The 14,482-nt window shown below is 39.7% G+C and overlaps 1 protein-coding gene across 2 annotated transcripts in view; it reads left to right on the top strand.

Moving 5' to 3' along the window:
* Positions 1-14,482, top strand: part of CSRNP3 (cysteine and serine rich nuclear protein 3) — a 166,587-nt gene that overhangs the window by 64,109 nt on the left and 87,996 nt on the right. The window contains exon 2 of one of the 2 annotated variants that reach the window (XM_073634010.1): positions 4,423-4,516. The exons of the other annotated variant lie outside the window; for it this stretch is intronic. Within the exon in view, the coding sequence (XP_073490111.1) occupies positions 4,492-4,516 (25 nt within the window). The 5' untranslated portion in view covers positions 4,423-4,491. The remainder of the gene's footprint in view (positions 1-4,422; positions 4,517-14,482) is intronic. 2 annotated transcript variants of the gene reach the window in all.

Raw genomic sequence — 14,482 nt, 5'->3', positions numbered from 1 at the left:
TGACCTCGATTAAGGTTTCAGTTCAATACAGATGAAGAAGTTACAAGGACAATACATTTCTGGTAGGATCAACAGGTACTTTTCCATGCTTGCAGTAAATGTGCATAGCCTGAAATCTACAGACTGGTAAGCTACAATATATTACATTTCTATTCTTGGGTTTAGATCCACTTTAGGTATAAATTGGTTCCACTCTCAAACCTAGGCAAGAATTTAAATGCTCTTTCCTGAAAACTCTCAGATGTGAATGACCTATAATCGCACACAGTCAGTTTCACAATTTCATTCTTATATGTTATTTAGAGAGTTAAACATTTGTACTGCACAGCACAACAGAGAATGACTCCGGTGCCCTTTGGTTGGTCTCTTCTGAGTGAACCTCAGGCCTTAACATTTCTGTTGTAAAAGGTAATTGGAATGTGTCCTAAAGATTGCTTTCCTTCCCTTTACTCGTCACAGTCGGGGTGAAGGTCACCCAAGCATGGATGGAGTAAAATTCTGAGAACACGCTAAGAAGTCATTTAAATGGTTCAACCTTAAGCCCGTGTAGAGTTAATGTTCGTGTTGAGCTTTAGTATAACAAAAGGTTTCATGATAAAATAAATCTCTACTGCATTTAAGGGCACCTGTGTGCCAAAGGGGTCACTACACAAGAGCGCAGAGAAATGGTGACAATGCTTTGCGTTGCACCTTGCGATGCTGAACATCAACCTATGCTGATGACACTTACATAGTGCACATTAGTAGAGGAGCGGTAGAGAAAGCAAGAGGTGGATCCATGTTTTTACCACGCCCCAACCACCCACCTTCATATTTACATGGCAGCTGGAGCAGCGCGTTCACATTGCCATGGTTGCGATTTTTTGCTTCAAGATGCGACAATTTTAATTTGGCATATTGACATGCGATACTGCCCTAACCCCCTAGAGATCGAAAAAACAGGCATGCAGGTGGTGTCAATATTGCCTCTGCTTTTAAACCATCTGTTCCACCGAGAATCATATTTAATAAGGCGGTAAAGTCTGCCACTCATGTGAAAGAGATCTAACTTTGTTTGAATCGGAGTCTGAGTCTTCTTTCAATCTAAGGCCTCTTGCACACTGCAGCTTGAAAAAGCTCAGTACAGATTTTTTTTTACGGAGCTAGAATGCAGCTTATGAATTGTAATGACCTATGCACACAGGCACATAAACAAGCGCTGTGCATTCTTCAGTTAAAAAAAAAACAAAAAAAACACACCACTCGAAAAATCTGATTTTCTGGTCAGTAATTTACGCCTCATGCGTGCAAATACCCATTTACATATTGTGCAGAACGTGAGAATACGTTTTTGCGCATTTAGCACAAAAATGCATGAACGTATATACGCGAAAATGCACATAAATAAATATGACATAACAGGTCAAATGGACATCATTAAAAAACAAGTAGGTATAATATTATATACATATTCATAAAATCAATGATAATTTCTATACAAGAAAATATGTTGGTATTTAGATTAGAATCAGATTTCAAAAATAGTAGGCAAAGGTTGAGTAATTAAAAAAAAAATGCTCAATAGGTTTCTAGATCTGTATTTTTCTAGTCCCACATAATTAGCAGTAACTAGGAGGACATGAAAAGGAATGAAGAGAAAGGGGAGACAAAAAAAAAAAAAGGTGGGGGGGGAGGGAAGTTATCAAAATTTTTTTTTTTGGACTGCACAAATAGAGCCTTCTGCAGCCTTCCAGAGCCATTTAAAAGCCCACTGCGTCCTAAAAACACAACAAAAAACATCTAATTTTTACGAACACTGTAGCTACTGACTTTTGAGAGACTTACCTGTCCAAGAATTCAACACTGTCCTCACCCAGGCTGGTTGTTCATCGGTTTTCGGGTCCCCGGCACCGCCAAGGAAGCTGGCTCCCCACTGCACATGTGTGAGCCATGCTGGTCCCTGTGAATGGTCCCACAGGATCCTGGGACCTGTGATATGTCCTAGGAGGTTGCAGGCAGGGGGGTGGGGGAGAGAACATCCTGTGGGATAGGCGATGCCAGTGGAATTGGGAGCGGGTACCTGCTAGAACGTGTATATTACCCTAACATTTCATATTCCTGATATGTGTCTTTGTTACCATCTACTTGTATTGAAAAACGTCCTTCTCTTTGCCTTGGCCCCTTTGTGTGAAATACCTGGTGATCCTGCCAGTTCCCCTGCTTTCAGATTTGAAACGGACCTTGCTGGGATATTATGTCAACTTTTCCTCTTTGCATTCTACTATTTGACAGCCTGCCTGTACTCCAATGGTCAAACTTGTGCCCCCCTGCACAGCTCTTCTCTGGGAAGATCAGTGTACTGCTGTTTCTTTGTCACTTGCTGACATGTCCCTCTACAGTCCCCACCCCCACCTCTCTAAGTCTTTTATACAGAGGCCATGGGATCACCTTAATAAAAGAAAAAAAAAAGGGGGGGGGTATTTAAACTTTTTTTTTTTTTTTTACACACGAAATATGATTTCCGACCACAATTTTGAGAAAATGAAAACTCTCAATGTTGCCAAACCCTAGTGAGCACCTGAAAGTTGCATCACCCACCAGCCTCTTATGGCAAAGAACCCACTATGAAAAGCAATATATTCCTGCCACAGAATGGTCGCTCTCTTGTAGCGCGATTCACCAATGATTTGTTGATGTTAGATTATAGGGAATCCTAGGGAATGTTATATGGAATCCATCCGGCCAATGAAAACTCATTTCGTTTTTTAATGGTTACTGCTGTTGGTGTAAATTTAGGAGTTTCCCAAAATATATAAAAGCCAGTGGGTACTTGCACACAGGGATATCCTTCTTAAACTAAACTAGGATTTTTGGGTGGAGTAGACCTATAGTACATTCCCATTTGATAGCACAATGATTCCAAAGACCCCCAGGTTAAAAATCTCAGAGTTTAAGAACCCGGGAGATTTATTCATGCCCCTCATTCTTCACCCCCCCCCCCATTCTCAGTTATTTATAGTCCCTTTTTCCAGCTTTTGTACTGGTCTTAGGCTACTACTTCTCTGATGGTAACAAAGGAAGCGCTTGCCAGTTAGTAAATTCCTGGATGTGTACAGAGGAGTGCCTGGTGCAAAAGTTCATCTCACTTAACCACTTGCTTACTGGGCACTTAAACCCCCCTCCTATCCAGACCAATTTTCAGCTTTCAGCGCTGACGCACTTTGAATGACAATTGCGCGGTCATACAACACTGTACCCATATGAAATTTGTATCATTTTTTCACCACAAATAGAGCTTTCTTTTGGTGGTATTTGATCACCTCTGCAGTTTTTACTTTTTGTTAAAAAAAGTGTAAAAAACTGAATTAAAAAAAAAAAATGTATTTTTTTATATTTTGTTATAAATAATTTAAAAAACAGGTAATTTTTCTCCTTCATTGAAGTGCGCTGATGAGGCAGCAGTGATGGGCACTGATGGGTGGCAGAGATGGGCACTGATCGGTTACACTGATAGGCAGCACTGCTCGGTGGCACTGATTGGCACTACTGGTGGGCATTGATAGGTGGCACTTGTGGGCATTGATAGCTGGCACTTGTGGGCACTGTTAGGTGGCACTGTTAGGTGGCTCCTCCACTTCGGGACCAATGTCCCTCACATCTGAGCCGGTGATCGGCTTTTTTTTCTACTCACGCTGTCAGCGCGAGTAGAAAAAAAAAAAAGATTACCGATCTTTTGTTTACATCATGTGATCAGCTGTCATAGGCTGACAGCTGATCACATGGTAAGGGGCCGAGACCGGCCCCTTCCTTGGATCGGTGATCACCCGAGTCTCAGTGACTCGGTGATCACAGTCGCGTGCACAGGGGAGGCTGTAATATGACAGCCTCCCGTGAATTCAGGTCCGCGCTGTGGCCATCATTCGGCCATAGCGCGGATGCCAAGTGGTTAAAGGACTTTTTGAACCATTTAAAAGGTTAAGAGCATTTGTTATAACCAATGCGTTTCGGGGTCATTTTTCAGAACTTGAGTAGTCGATGTTAAAGCAGTAATAAACCCAAAATCAAACATTTATTATATTGCAGCTTACCAATTCCTACATGTGGTGGCTGTATTCGTTTCCTTCCTTTCGTCTATTTTCATCTGCAAATGAACAAGTCTTTTTTTTTCACAGCACAAACTCTCCAGCAGGATGTATCAGTTTACAGAGATGAGACAAAACACTGGCAGGGGTGATTAAAATCAGCAGCTTTTATTTATTCATGCAAAACCTTTATCCCAAAAGGAAAAAGAAAACAAAAACAAAAAATGTTTCCTGTAACTGCTTTTTAAGTGTGAGCCGGAGTTTGGCTTCAATTTGCTAGTGGTTTTAAATCTGCTAATAAGCTAGTATGCTGCTATGTCTCCTGCGCTCATCCCTCTAAGGTTGTGTCTCATTAATACAGGAGGTGTGTTACTGGCCAGATCACCAGGTGAAAACAGAGGGGAAAAAAAAGCCAAAGAAAAGAAAACTGATGCAGCCACCACATCTAACGATTGGTAAGCTGCAATATATTACATTTTTGGTTTTGGGGGATTATTATGCATTCTGTATTTATTGAAAAAAAAATACACATTATAAATACAATACAAGAAAAAAAAAAGAAAAATAAGAGAGGCAAAAATGCAGTCTCAGATACAAAAATCAAGCAAAAATAAAAAAAATAAAATAAAAAAAAAATAAATTAAAAAGGAAAGAAAAAAACAAAAAAACAAAAACAAACAACACATAGTATTTAAGGCTGCCTGTCAGGGAAAATCTAAACTTCTCCCTATAAGCATATAATTTCTTTGCGCTTAAAAGCACAAAAAGCTCTCTTATATAATGCCGGGAAAGCGCGCTCATTTATCTCTCCAAGTAACACAAACAGACGTTGGTATCACTTCAAGCTCCGTGTAAAATCCTGAGCAAAATAGCCAAGTGGCTTTTATTTATACTAAACACATGGATAACAAAAGAGGCTGCTGACTTCAGAATCAGCCAATCAGACACTTGTATTCATTCAAAAGAACCAATGACACACATGCATATAATCAAATATAAAAGCAGTAGTGACGAGTGCAGACGGTGGTGTGCAAAACCATGCAGCAAGCACATGGCTTTGAACACAGCCGTGTGCACATTCCCACTGCTACCAGTGATGCGAGCCGTACTATACCATGGCCCAGTGGGCCATAATATTGTATGGTTATACTATGGTTCCCAAGGTACGCAAACTTGTTTACTTAGGAGTTGAAATGCAGTCGCCATGGAGTGGCCAGTTCCTTGGAGAGACATAAACAGACATCCTTAAAAAGGTAAACAGATCCGCCGTGTCCACGGGAAGGTTTCCGCATCCAATGGTCTTCCACCAGCATCTGTATGTGCGAATACCCTCAAATGAGAGTATTGCAGCAAAACAGACACTGGGGGGCATCTGACAATATACATAAATAAAATTTTCCACAACACTGCCTGATTAGGCATGACATTTCAGATCCAGTACATGACCTAAGACATATCTTGGACATAGTCCATATTGTTTGAACCACTCATGAGAAGAAACAGTGCTGCAATTTTTTTTTAAAAGGGCGAGAGGTTCTTGCTTCATTTAAAGTCCCAAAGCCCCCTTCTTTTTGCAATAATAGCGCTGCAATGATGTTGGTTTTTGGGTTTAATGCCCCTTTAATCAAATCACAATAGAATGCACAAAGGGACATGCGTTGAGGCTTGATGAAGGCCAGTGTCTCCTGATGGCACTATAGACACTGGATGTGTGGAGGGAATACCTAACCTCCTTGTCTTCCCCTCCCTTTCCGTCTTCCCCTCCCTTTTCTCCGTTGATCCCCCATTCCCTTGCTGAAGAAGCATCATGGTGGCCTACATTATATTGCCCTCGGGGCAGATTCTCTGATACTCTTTATTCAAGTATAGGCCAATTAATTGTCATTCTTCATGCTGCATCTCTTTTTTGATGCCAGTTTTTGTTAGTTTTGTTGTTGCCCTATTGCCCCTGCATGGGCTCCACTGTTGCTATACCTCCTTTTTTTTTTTTTTAATTATTAAAAATGATTAAAACAGAAAATAAAATGAATCAGTTTAATTGTAATAAATGAGCGGTGGTCCTATTTGTGCAGGCTCAGATATAAATGAGCAGCTAGTAAAAACATTGAACCTTCCATCTGTAAGTCATCAGGTTGAGCTTACAGATATCACATTGTGTGACAATTGTGGGTGTCAGAAAGGCGACAGTTCCCGGCGGTCTTCAAGGTGCGAAGATCTGACTAAACAGCCAACGAGACAAGGAGCAGTATGTGACTTCTCTGTACTGACACAGCAGCCACAGGTTCAAATGCGGCATTGTCTCCATGACACTATTTCACAGAACTTACTTTGTAATGAGCGATACCTAAAAGAAAAGCCTGGCAATGAACCTGTCTGCCTATATGTGCAATGGGGAAGATTTACTAAAACCGGTGCACATATAATCCGGTGCAGCTGTGCATAGTAACCAATCAGCTTCTTACTTCAGCTTGTTCAATTAAGCTTTGGACAATAAAATCTAGAAGCCGATTGGTTATTATGTACAGCTGCACCAGATTCTGTGTGCAGTTTTTGTAAGTCAACCCCGTTTGTGTTAGATTACCAGTCAATGAATCAATGGGGGTGGGGGGGGGGGGCGTAGGTGTGTGTAGCCTATTGCATTAGGCTGCACCCCAAAGCTCAAACACACACGCCTTTCTCTTCAGCCTCAGCTGTATGGGGCAATCAATGAATAGGAAGTGCTCCGTGCTAAATGTGGCTTCCTGGTCAGTCACAAACTGAAGCATAGTAAACATAGTTTACTATGCTTCGGTCATAAATGGACGCAGTGAGCAAGTGTGGTCCCTGGGTTTAGATACACTTTAAGGCAAGCCCCCTTGAGGATTTAAAATACACACATTATTGTAGCTCTATAGTTATTACTAAAAGGTTTACATGTGGCTTTTTAATGTAACTAATGCAAGTGCCAAAATTGAACCTACAATCTCTAATACAGCAGCACTCAGGGAGAGGGAGGGGCAGGATTTGGAGCCAATGTGCTGGTAGCATGGAATATACAGATAGGACAAGTGAGCAGACTGACCAGAGGGATGACCTCATTAGTCTGCTGCTGCTCATTTACTATCCAGTCAGTAAGCTGGGATTGGAGACAGCATCCTTTCTACAGTTTATGCTTGTGGCAGAAAAAAAAAAAAAATAGTTGCACCTTGCTTTGCTGTGCTGTGTGGCAGAACTGTGCAAATGCTACGGCAGGTGAAACAGCTCTCCTATATATATTTCTGATGTTTTTTCTTTAGCAGTTACCCTGGAGGTCAGTTTTAACCACTTGCAGACAGCAATAAGTATATACACGTTGCGGTTTGCAAGTGGTTTACCGGGATTATGGATGAAGATACCAGTCATAACTCCGATACTGTTTTTTTTCCAGCAGGTGGCTGGCTTTCTCATGAAACCGGTCCAAGGGGCTCATGAGCGGCTGGAACAGTCCCCCCATGACGTCACTTCCGGTCCAGGCTGGAAGATTTTTTTTTTTTTTTCTTTAATCGAAAAGATAACATTTTTTTTTTTTTTTACCCCAGATCTCTCCATAATGAGGACCTGTCATCCTTATTTCTATTACAAAGGTGGTTTACATTCCTTGTAATAAGAATAAAAGTGATCAAAAAATAAATAAAATGAAAGGACAGTGTAGAAATAAAAAGTAAAATAAACATTTCTTTAAAGCGCCCCTATCCCTCCGTGCTCGCATGCAGAAGCAAACGTATACATAAGTCGCACACGCATATGTAAACGGCATTCAAACAACACATGTGATAAATCGCCATGAACGTTAGAACGAGAGCAATAATTCTAGAGCGAACCTGTAAAGGTATTCAAAGCGTCACCTATGGAGATTTTTAAGTAGCGTAGTTTCTCCCCATTCCACAAGCATGCACAATTTTAAAAGCGTGACATGTTAGGTATCTATTTACTCAGCATAATATCATCTTTTACATTATGCAAAAAAATTGGGGTAACTATTGTGTTTCGTTTTTTTTTAAAATTTAATTAACGTGTATTTTTAAAAAAAATTTGCGTTTGCAAAACCGATGCGCAAATACCGCTTGACAAAAAAATGCAACGATTGCCATTTTATTCCCTAGGGTCTCTCCGGTTTGGGGGTTATAAGTAATTTTCTAGCAAAAAATACTGATTGAAACATTTAAACAAAAAGTGCCAGAAAAAGCCTGGTCGGCAAGTGGTTAAATCAGCCTGCTCCTTGCACCAGTGTTAATTTTAGCAGCAAATGTCGATTTAGTTTTAGTCTTAGGACTAAAATAGCATTTTAATTTTAGTCCCATTTCTTTTGCTTTTTTTTAGTCGCATTTAGTCAACTAAATCTCCAGGACATTTTAGTCGACTAAAGTCATTTTAGTCGACAAACTCATTTTAGTCATCTAAAATCTAATGGGTGTAGTAAAATTGTAATGCATTATTTAAGCATTTTGCTACAATTTCCAAACTCATTATATACTGCTGGAGTGAAAAATCGAATATGTTATTATTTATGTTATTGAGGTATGAACATGCACTACAGACCAGTGTTAATTTTGACTTCAAATTTTAATTTAGTTTTAGTCTTAGTCTTTTGACTAAAATACCATTTTAGTTTTAGTCATATTTTAGTCATCTCATTTTTTTTAGTTGTATTTTAGTCGACTAAAAAGGTATTAAGTTATGTTTTAGTCGGTTTTAGTCAACAAAATTAACACTGCCTTGCACTGGTGCTGTAAATCTCTTTGAACCTGGAAGTCAAAATGTAAACAACAAAAAAGGGAGTGGTTGAAAGGAACCACTTTTGGAGGGATGAGCATTATGTGTCATTTGTTTGGAGCACAAAAGACAGACATCTTCATAGATTATTTTCCGTTTCCATTGTAGATATTGGTAATGACTTTAGCTATTTACATATATTTGTACATATATTGCTACCTTTTGTGGTTTGCTAACAGCTTTTGAAGAACAAACGAATAGCCGTGGATAGTCTGTATACCAATATTGTTCATTTTCCATCTTGAGTATATATTCTGTCTTTTGCCACCTCAAGCTGACATTGCTGATGATAATTGGCTCACTGGGGGCCAATTTCTGATCTCCCAGGAATACCAGATTATAAAATGTCATGTCATGGGAGGTGAAGAATTGCTGGAGTAATGACCACAGAAGATGCACCTCTCCTGCTCCAGAAATATCTGCATTCATTATTATTTCCAAAGCTCCATCAACAGAAATATACATCTTACTCTGTATCCCAGCAGTATACTTATATGGTAAAGCAAGCCTGAATTATCTCACCGTATCCTGTGGATATTGGTGGCAATGGCAAATCTATATTGCAGTGCTGTACAAGTACAATGGACCAAGCCTGCATAGTGTGTGTTGCAGTCTTCATTGGAAGCCGGTACTGGAGCACCTTAGGAGACAGAGCGTTGTCATCCCAGAACAGCAAGTAACTGAACATCTTCATGGCAGGATTACCAGGTATTATTTTAATGAAAGCTGCATGCTAAAAATGTTGAACATTGCATCAACACATTAGAGCTTATGTGATACACTATATTACCAAAAGTATTGGGACACCTGCCTTTACAGGCACATGAATTTAATGGCTTCCCAGTCTTAGTCCATAGGGTTCAATATTGAGTTGGCCCACCCTTTGCAGCTATAACAGCTTCAGCACTTCTGGGAAGGCTGTCCACAAGGTCTAGGAGTGTGTCTATGGGAATGTTTCACCATTCTTCCAGAAGCGCATTTGTGAGGTCAGGCACTGATGTTGGACAAGAAGGCCTGGCTTGCAGTCTTCACTCTAATTCATCCCAAAGCTGTTCTATCAGGTTGGGGGTCAGGACTCTGTGCAGGCCAGTCAAGTTCCTCCACCCCAAACTCACTCATCCATGTCTTTATGGACCTTACTTTGTGCACTGGTGTGCAGTCATGTTGGAACAGGAAGGAGCCATTCTCAAACTGTTCCCACAAAGTTGGGAGCATGAAACTGTGCAAAATGTCTTGGTTTGCTGACACCTTAAAGTGGTTGTATACCCGCAAGCGAAAAAAAAAAAAAAAAAAAAACCTGTAAGGCAAAGGCATAATGAGCTAGTATGCACCACATACGGATGAATTTTACCACTTATGATGATGGAATCTACTATTTAGGTGTACATGTACCGGAGAGAGCAGGGTGGACCCCTATGTGTGAATAGTGGTGTTGTAGATATTTATGGTGAATAAAGTCTTTCTACATTGTTTTAAAACTGTGGTATAGATTGTTATTTCAACCCCACCGAGGCACACTCAAAGTCCCACTCTACCCTAATTTTAGTTTGAACTTTGTATTGTTATTTATTATTATTGGATTGTTACGTTCCATTCGTTTAGATGCGGCATTCGTTATTTCAGATAATTCGTAACTTTGGATAAATTCGTACTCCTTACGTTCACCAACAGCCAAATTTGAAAGGAAATTCCAATACCTATAATTTAATATTTATTATTTCAGATTTTCAAATTTTCAGATTTTCATTCTTTTGAATGTTCAAATTTTTCAAATTTATGAAATTTAAAATTTTCAAACTTTCCAATTTCGGGGAATTTGGAAATTCAAAATTTCGGAATTTGAAAAGGTCTGAATTAACGAATTTGTCAAAATTTGTTAAAAAACAAATTTGGAACTAAACAAATTGCACATGTCTATCTGGCAGTGCTCATCCTGTTCCTCCTTGCACAAAGGAGCAGATACCGGTCCTGCTGATGGCTTAAGGACCTTCTGCGGCCCTTTCCTGCTCTCCTAGAGTAACTGCCTGTCTCCTGGAATCTCCTCCATGCTCTTGAGACTGTGCTGGGAGCCAAAGCAAACCTTCTGGCAATGGCACATATTGATGTGCCATCATGGAGGAGCTGTGCAACCTCTATAGGGTCCAGGTATCGCCTCTTGCTACCACTAGTGAAAAACAGTCAGAAAAGATGAGTGGGGGGAAAAAAAAAATGTCAGTGGCCTCCACCTGTAAAACCATTCCTGTTTTGGAGGTCGTCTCATTGTTGTCCATCTAGTGCACCTGTTAATGAAATTAATACCAAAGCAGCTGAAACTGATTAACCGCTTGCCACCCGCCTCCTGTAGATATACGTCGGCAGAATGGAACAGCTGGGCAAAGTAACGTACCTTGCCGTGAGCTCCATGACCGTGCCCACGGGACCCGGTCATGACGCTGCTCATTGGGAGCAGCGATCAGTGTCGTGTCACTGCTAGCCCATCCCCCAGACAGTTAGAATCACTCCCTAGGATACACTTAACCCCTTCCCCGCCCCCTAGTAGTTAACCCCTTCAATGACAGTGACATTTTTACAGTAATCAATGCAATTTCATTGCATTGATCTCTGTATTGATGCCAATGGTCCAAAAAGTGTGTCAAAATTGTCCAATGTGTCTGCCATAATGTCGCAGTAACGATAAAAATTGCTGATTGCCGCCATTACTTTTAAAAACATTTTGTAGACGCTATAACTTTTGCGCAAACCAATCAATAAATGGTTATTGTGATTTTTTTTACCAAAAATATGTAGAAGAATACGTATCGGCCCGAACTGAGGAAACAAAAATGATTTTTTATATATTTTTTGGATATTTATTATAGCAAAAAGTAAAAAATAATGCGTTTTTTTCAAAATTGTCACTCTTTTTTTGTTTATATCACAAAAAAAAAAAAAAAAAAAAAAACGCAGAGGTGATCAAATACCACCAAAAGAAAGCCCTATTTGTGGGGAAAAAAGGACGTCAATTTTGTTTGGGAGCCACGTCGCACGACCACGCAATTGTCAGTTAAAACGACGCAGTGCCGAATCGCAAAAAGTGCTTTGGTCTTTGGCCAGCCAAATGGTCCGGGGCTTAAGTGGTTAACAACCCCCTCTGCTACCTAACTGACCATATCAATATCCCAGGAGTTTAATTTACTTGATGCTATACTCTGATTAAAAAAAGTGTTTCTTAAAAAAAAAAATGATATAATAAATAATTATATATATATATATATATATATATATATATATATATATATATATATATATATATATATATATATATATATATATATATATATATATATATATATATATATATATACATATACAGTGGGGACGGAAAGTATTCAGACCCCCTTAAATTTTTCACTCTTTGTTAAATGATTTTAGCAAATGGCTGCAATATAAGTTCATTTTTTTCCTCATTAATGTACACACAGCACCCCATATTGACAGAAAAACACAGAATTGTTGACATTTTTGCAGATTTATTAAAAATGTATTAAAAAAGAAAAACTGAAATATCACATGGTCCTAAGTATTCAGATGTTAACGGAATACAGTCAGCGCAAAAATATAACTAACACAAAATCTAAAACAGTAGTTAATTTAATCCTAAATGTCGGTTATAAACCAAAAATGGTGAGCCGACACATAGGGTAAATTAGAAGGCGCTCAAAAACACTCCAGGTGTAACTTGCTGTACAAATATTGATGATAATAACTAGTGGTTAGCAAGTTCCCTGGATATAAAAATATATATAAAATATATATATATAATACATAAAATATATATCGGTGTATCTGCAATGTGAAATGATGGTGATGCCCTCTGTTAATGAATCAATCACCTAAGTGTGACACACCTCTAGTAAACACATACATAAAGTGTAAATAATAAAGTTATATACCTTGCAGCATACAATAGTGGTGACACCCTCTAATGGTGAATCTGTGACCTGAGTGTAACACGCTAAATTAACAAGAGGCCTCAGAGATGCATGTAGTTGAGAACATAAAATAAACTTACAAAAAATGGTGGTGATAAACTCTAAGTTGGTAAATCAATCATCTACGTGTATCACGCCCCTATTAATCAACAGATTGACTGGGTGTGAATGATCAGGGTATAACTTGCACTAAACAATAATGGTGACACCCTCTACTAGTGGATAAATCATCTGTGTATGACACACTAGATTAATAGTGGACCGTACAAATATATAGACCTGTAAACATAAAATGAATACAGCATTAATACTGTGATCAAAAAAGGTGTAAATACATATATAAGTGACAGCGATATAAAATATATATGAAACTCGTGAATGTAGCTCAATTCATGCTGCAAAGTTCAAAACTCCATATACAGTCCATGAATGGAACCAGCCTCCAATTAGGCTGTAGGTGATATAAAATAGTGACGATGAAAATATTAAATCAAATGTCCCACACAAATGATTCCTCAGTGGTAAATGTCAAATGATGAGTAACTCCGTGCTTCTTCCACCTCACCACCGTGCCAGTGAATCACACTCTCCAGACATACACTCACCGAAATAAAATGCCAGCATAACGTGGGTTAGAAGGTGGCTGCAGTGATGTCCAAAAGCTCCCGCACGCGTATCGTCCTCCTCGGGACTTCGTCAGCGGTAATGATTACCGCTGACGAAGTCCCGAGGAGGACGATACGCATGCGGGAGCTTTTGGACATCACTGCAGCCACCTTCTAACCCACGTTATCCTTGATGACATTTTATCTATATCCCAGCACTAGGGTATAGTGCTGTGCTTGTGAGTACCTTCATTTTTAATAAACGAAATTTGTTTTTAGCCACGCAGTGTGCACTATGTATTTTCATTTTTATTACATGTGACATGACCTGCAATTTTGAGTGCCATCTTCATTACCGTGGGACCATCTTCCCAGACAAGTCTTCATCTCCCTCCACCAAGTGTGGTAAATGCTGTTTTGACCTACCTGTTAGTTCAGGGGTCCATGTGCTGAGGTGAGCGGTTTGGTTGGCTGGTGGTGGTATCACGGATATGTAGCACTGCATGGAATATCTTGAGCACTTATATCACCACGGAGGAGAACCCCTTTTCTTATCTACTATTGACTCTTTTTAAAGGGACTGTTTTTGGACTTTTGGGTTTAGCGCTGCACTGCTTTACTTCATCCTAAGTATTCAGACCCTTTGCTCATTATTTAGTAGAAGCCCCCTTTTGATCTAATACAGCCATGAGTCTTTTTGGGAAAGATGCAACAAGTTTTTCACACCTGGATTTGGGGATCCTCTGCCATCCCTCCTTGCAGATCCTCTCCAGTTCTGTCAGGTTGGATGGTAAACGTTGGTGGACAGCCATTTTTAGGTCTCTCCAGAGATGCTTAATTTGGTTTAAGTCAGGGCTCTGGTTGGGCCATTCAAGAACAGTCACGGAGTTGTTGTGAAGCCACCCCTTTGTTATTTTAGCTGTGTGCTTAGGGTCATTGTTTGTTGGAAGGTAAACCTTCGGCCCAGTCTGAGGTCCTGAGCAACCAGTCGTCTTGTCCCTGCAGCTGAAAAACATCCCCACAGCATGATGCTGCCACCACCATGTCCACTGTT

This window comes from Aquarana catesbeiana, linkage group LG06 (genome assembly GCF_042186555.1).
Source record: "Aquarana catesbeiana isolate 2022-GZ linkage group LG06, ASM4218655v1, whole genome shotgun sequence".
NCBI classification, from domain to species: domain Eukaryota; kingdom Metazoa; phylum Chordata; class Amphibia; order Anura; family Ranidae; genus Aquarana; species Aquarana catesbeiana.
This window is presented reverse-complemented; position numbering and strand designations above follow the sequence as displayed.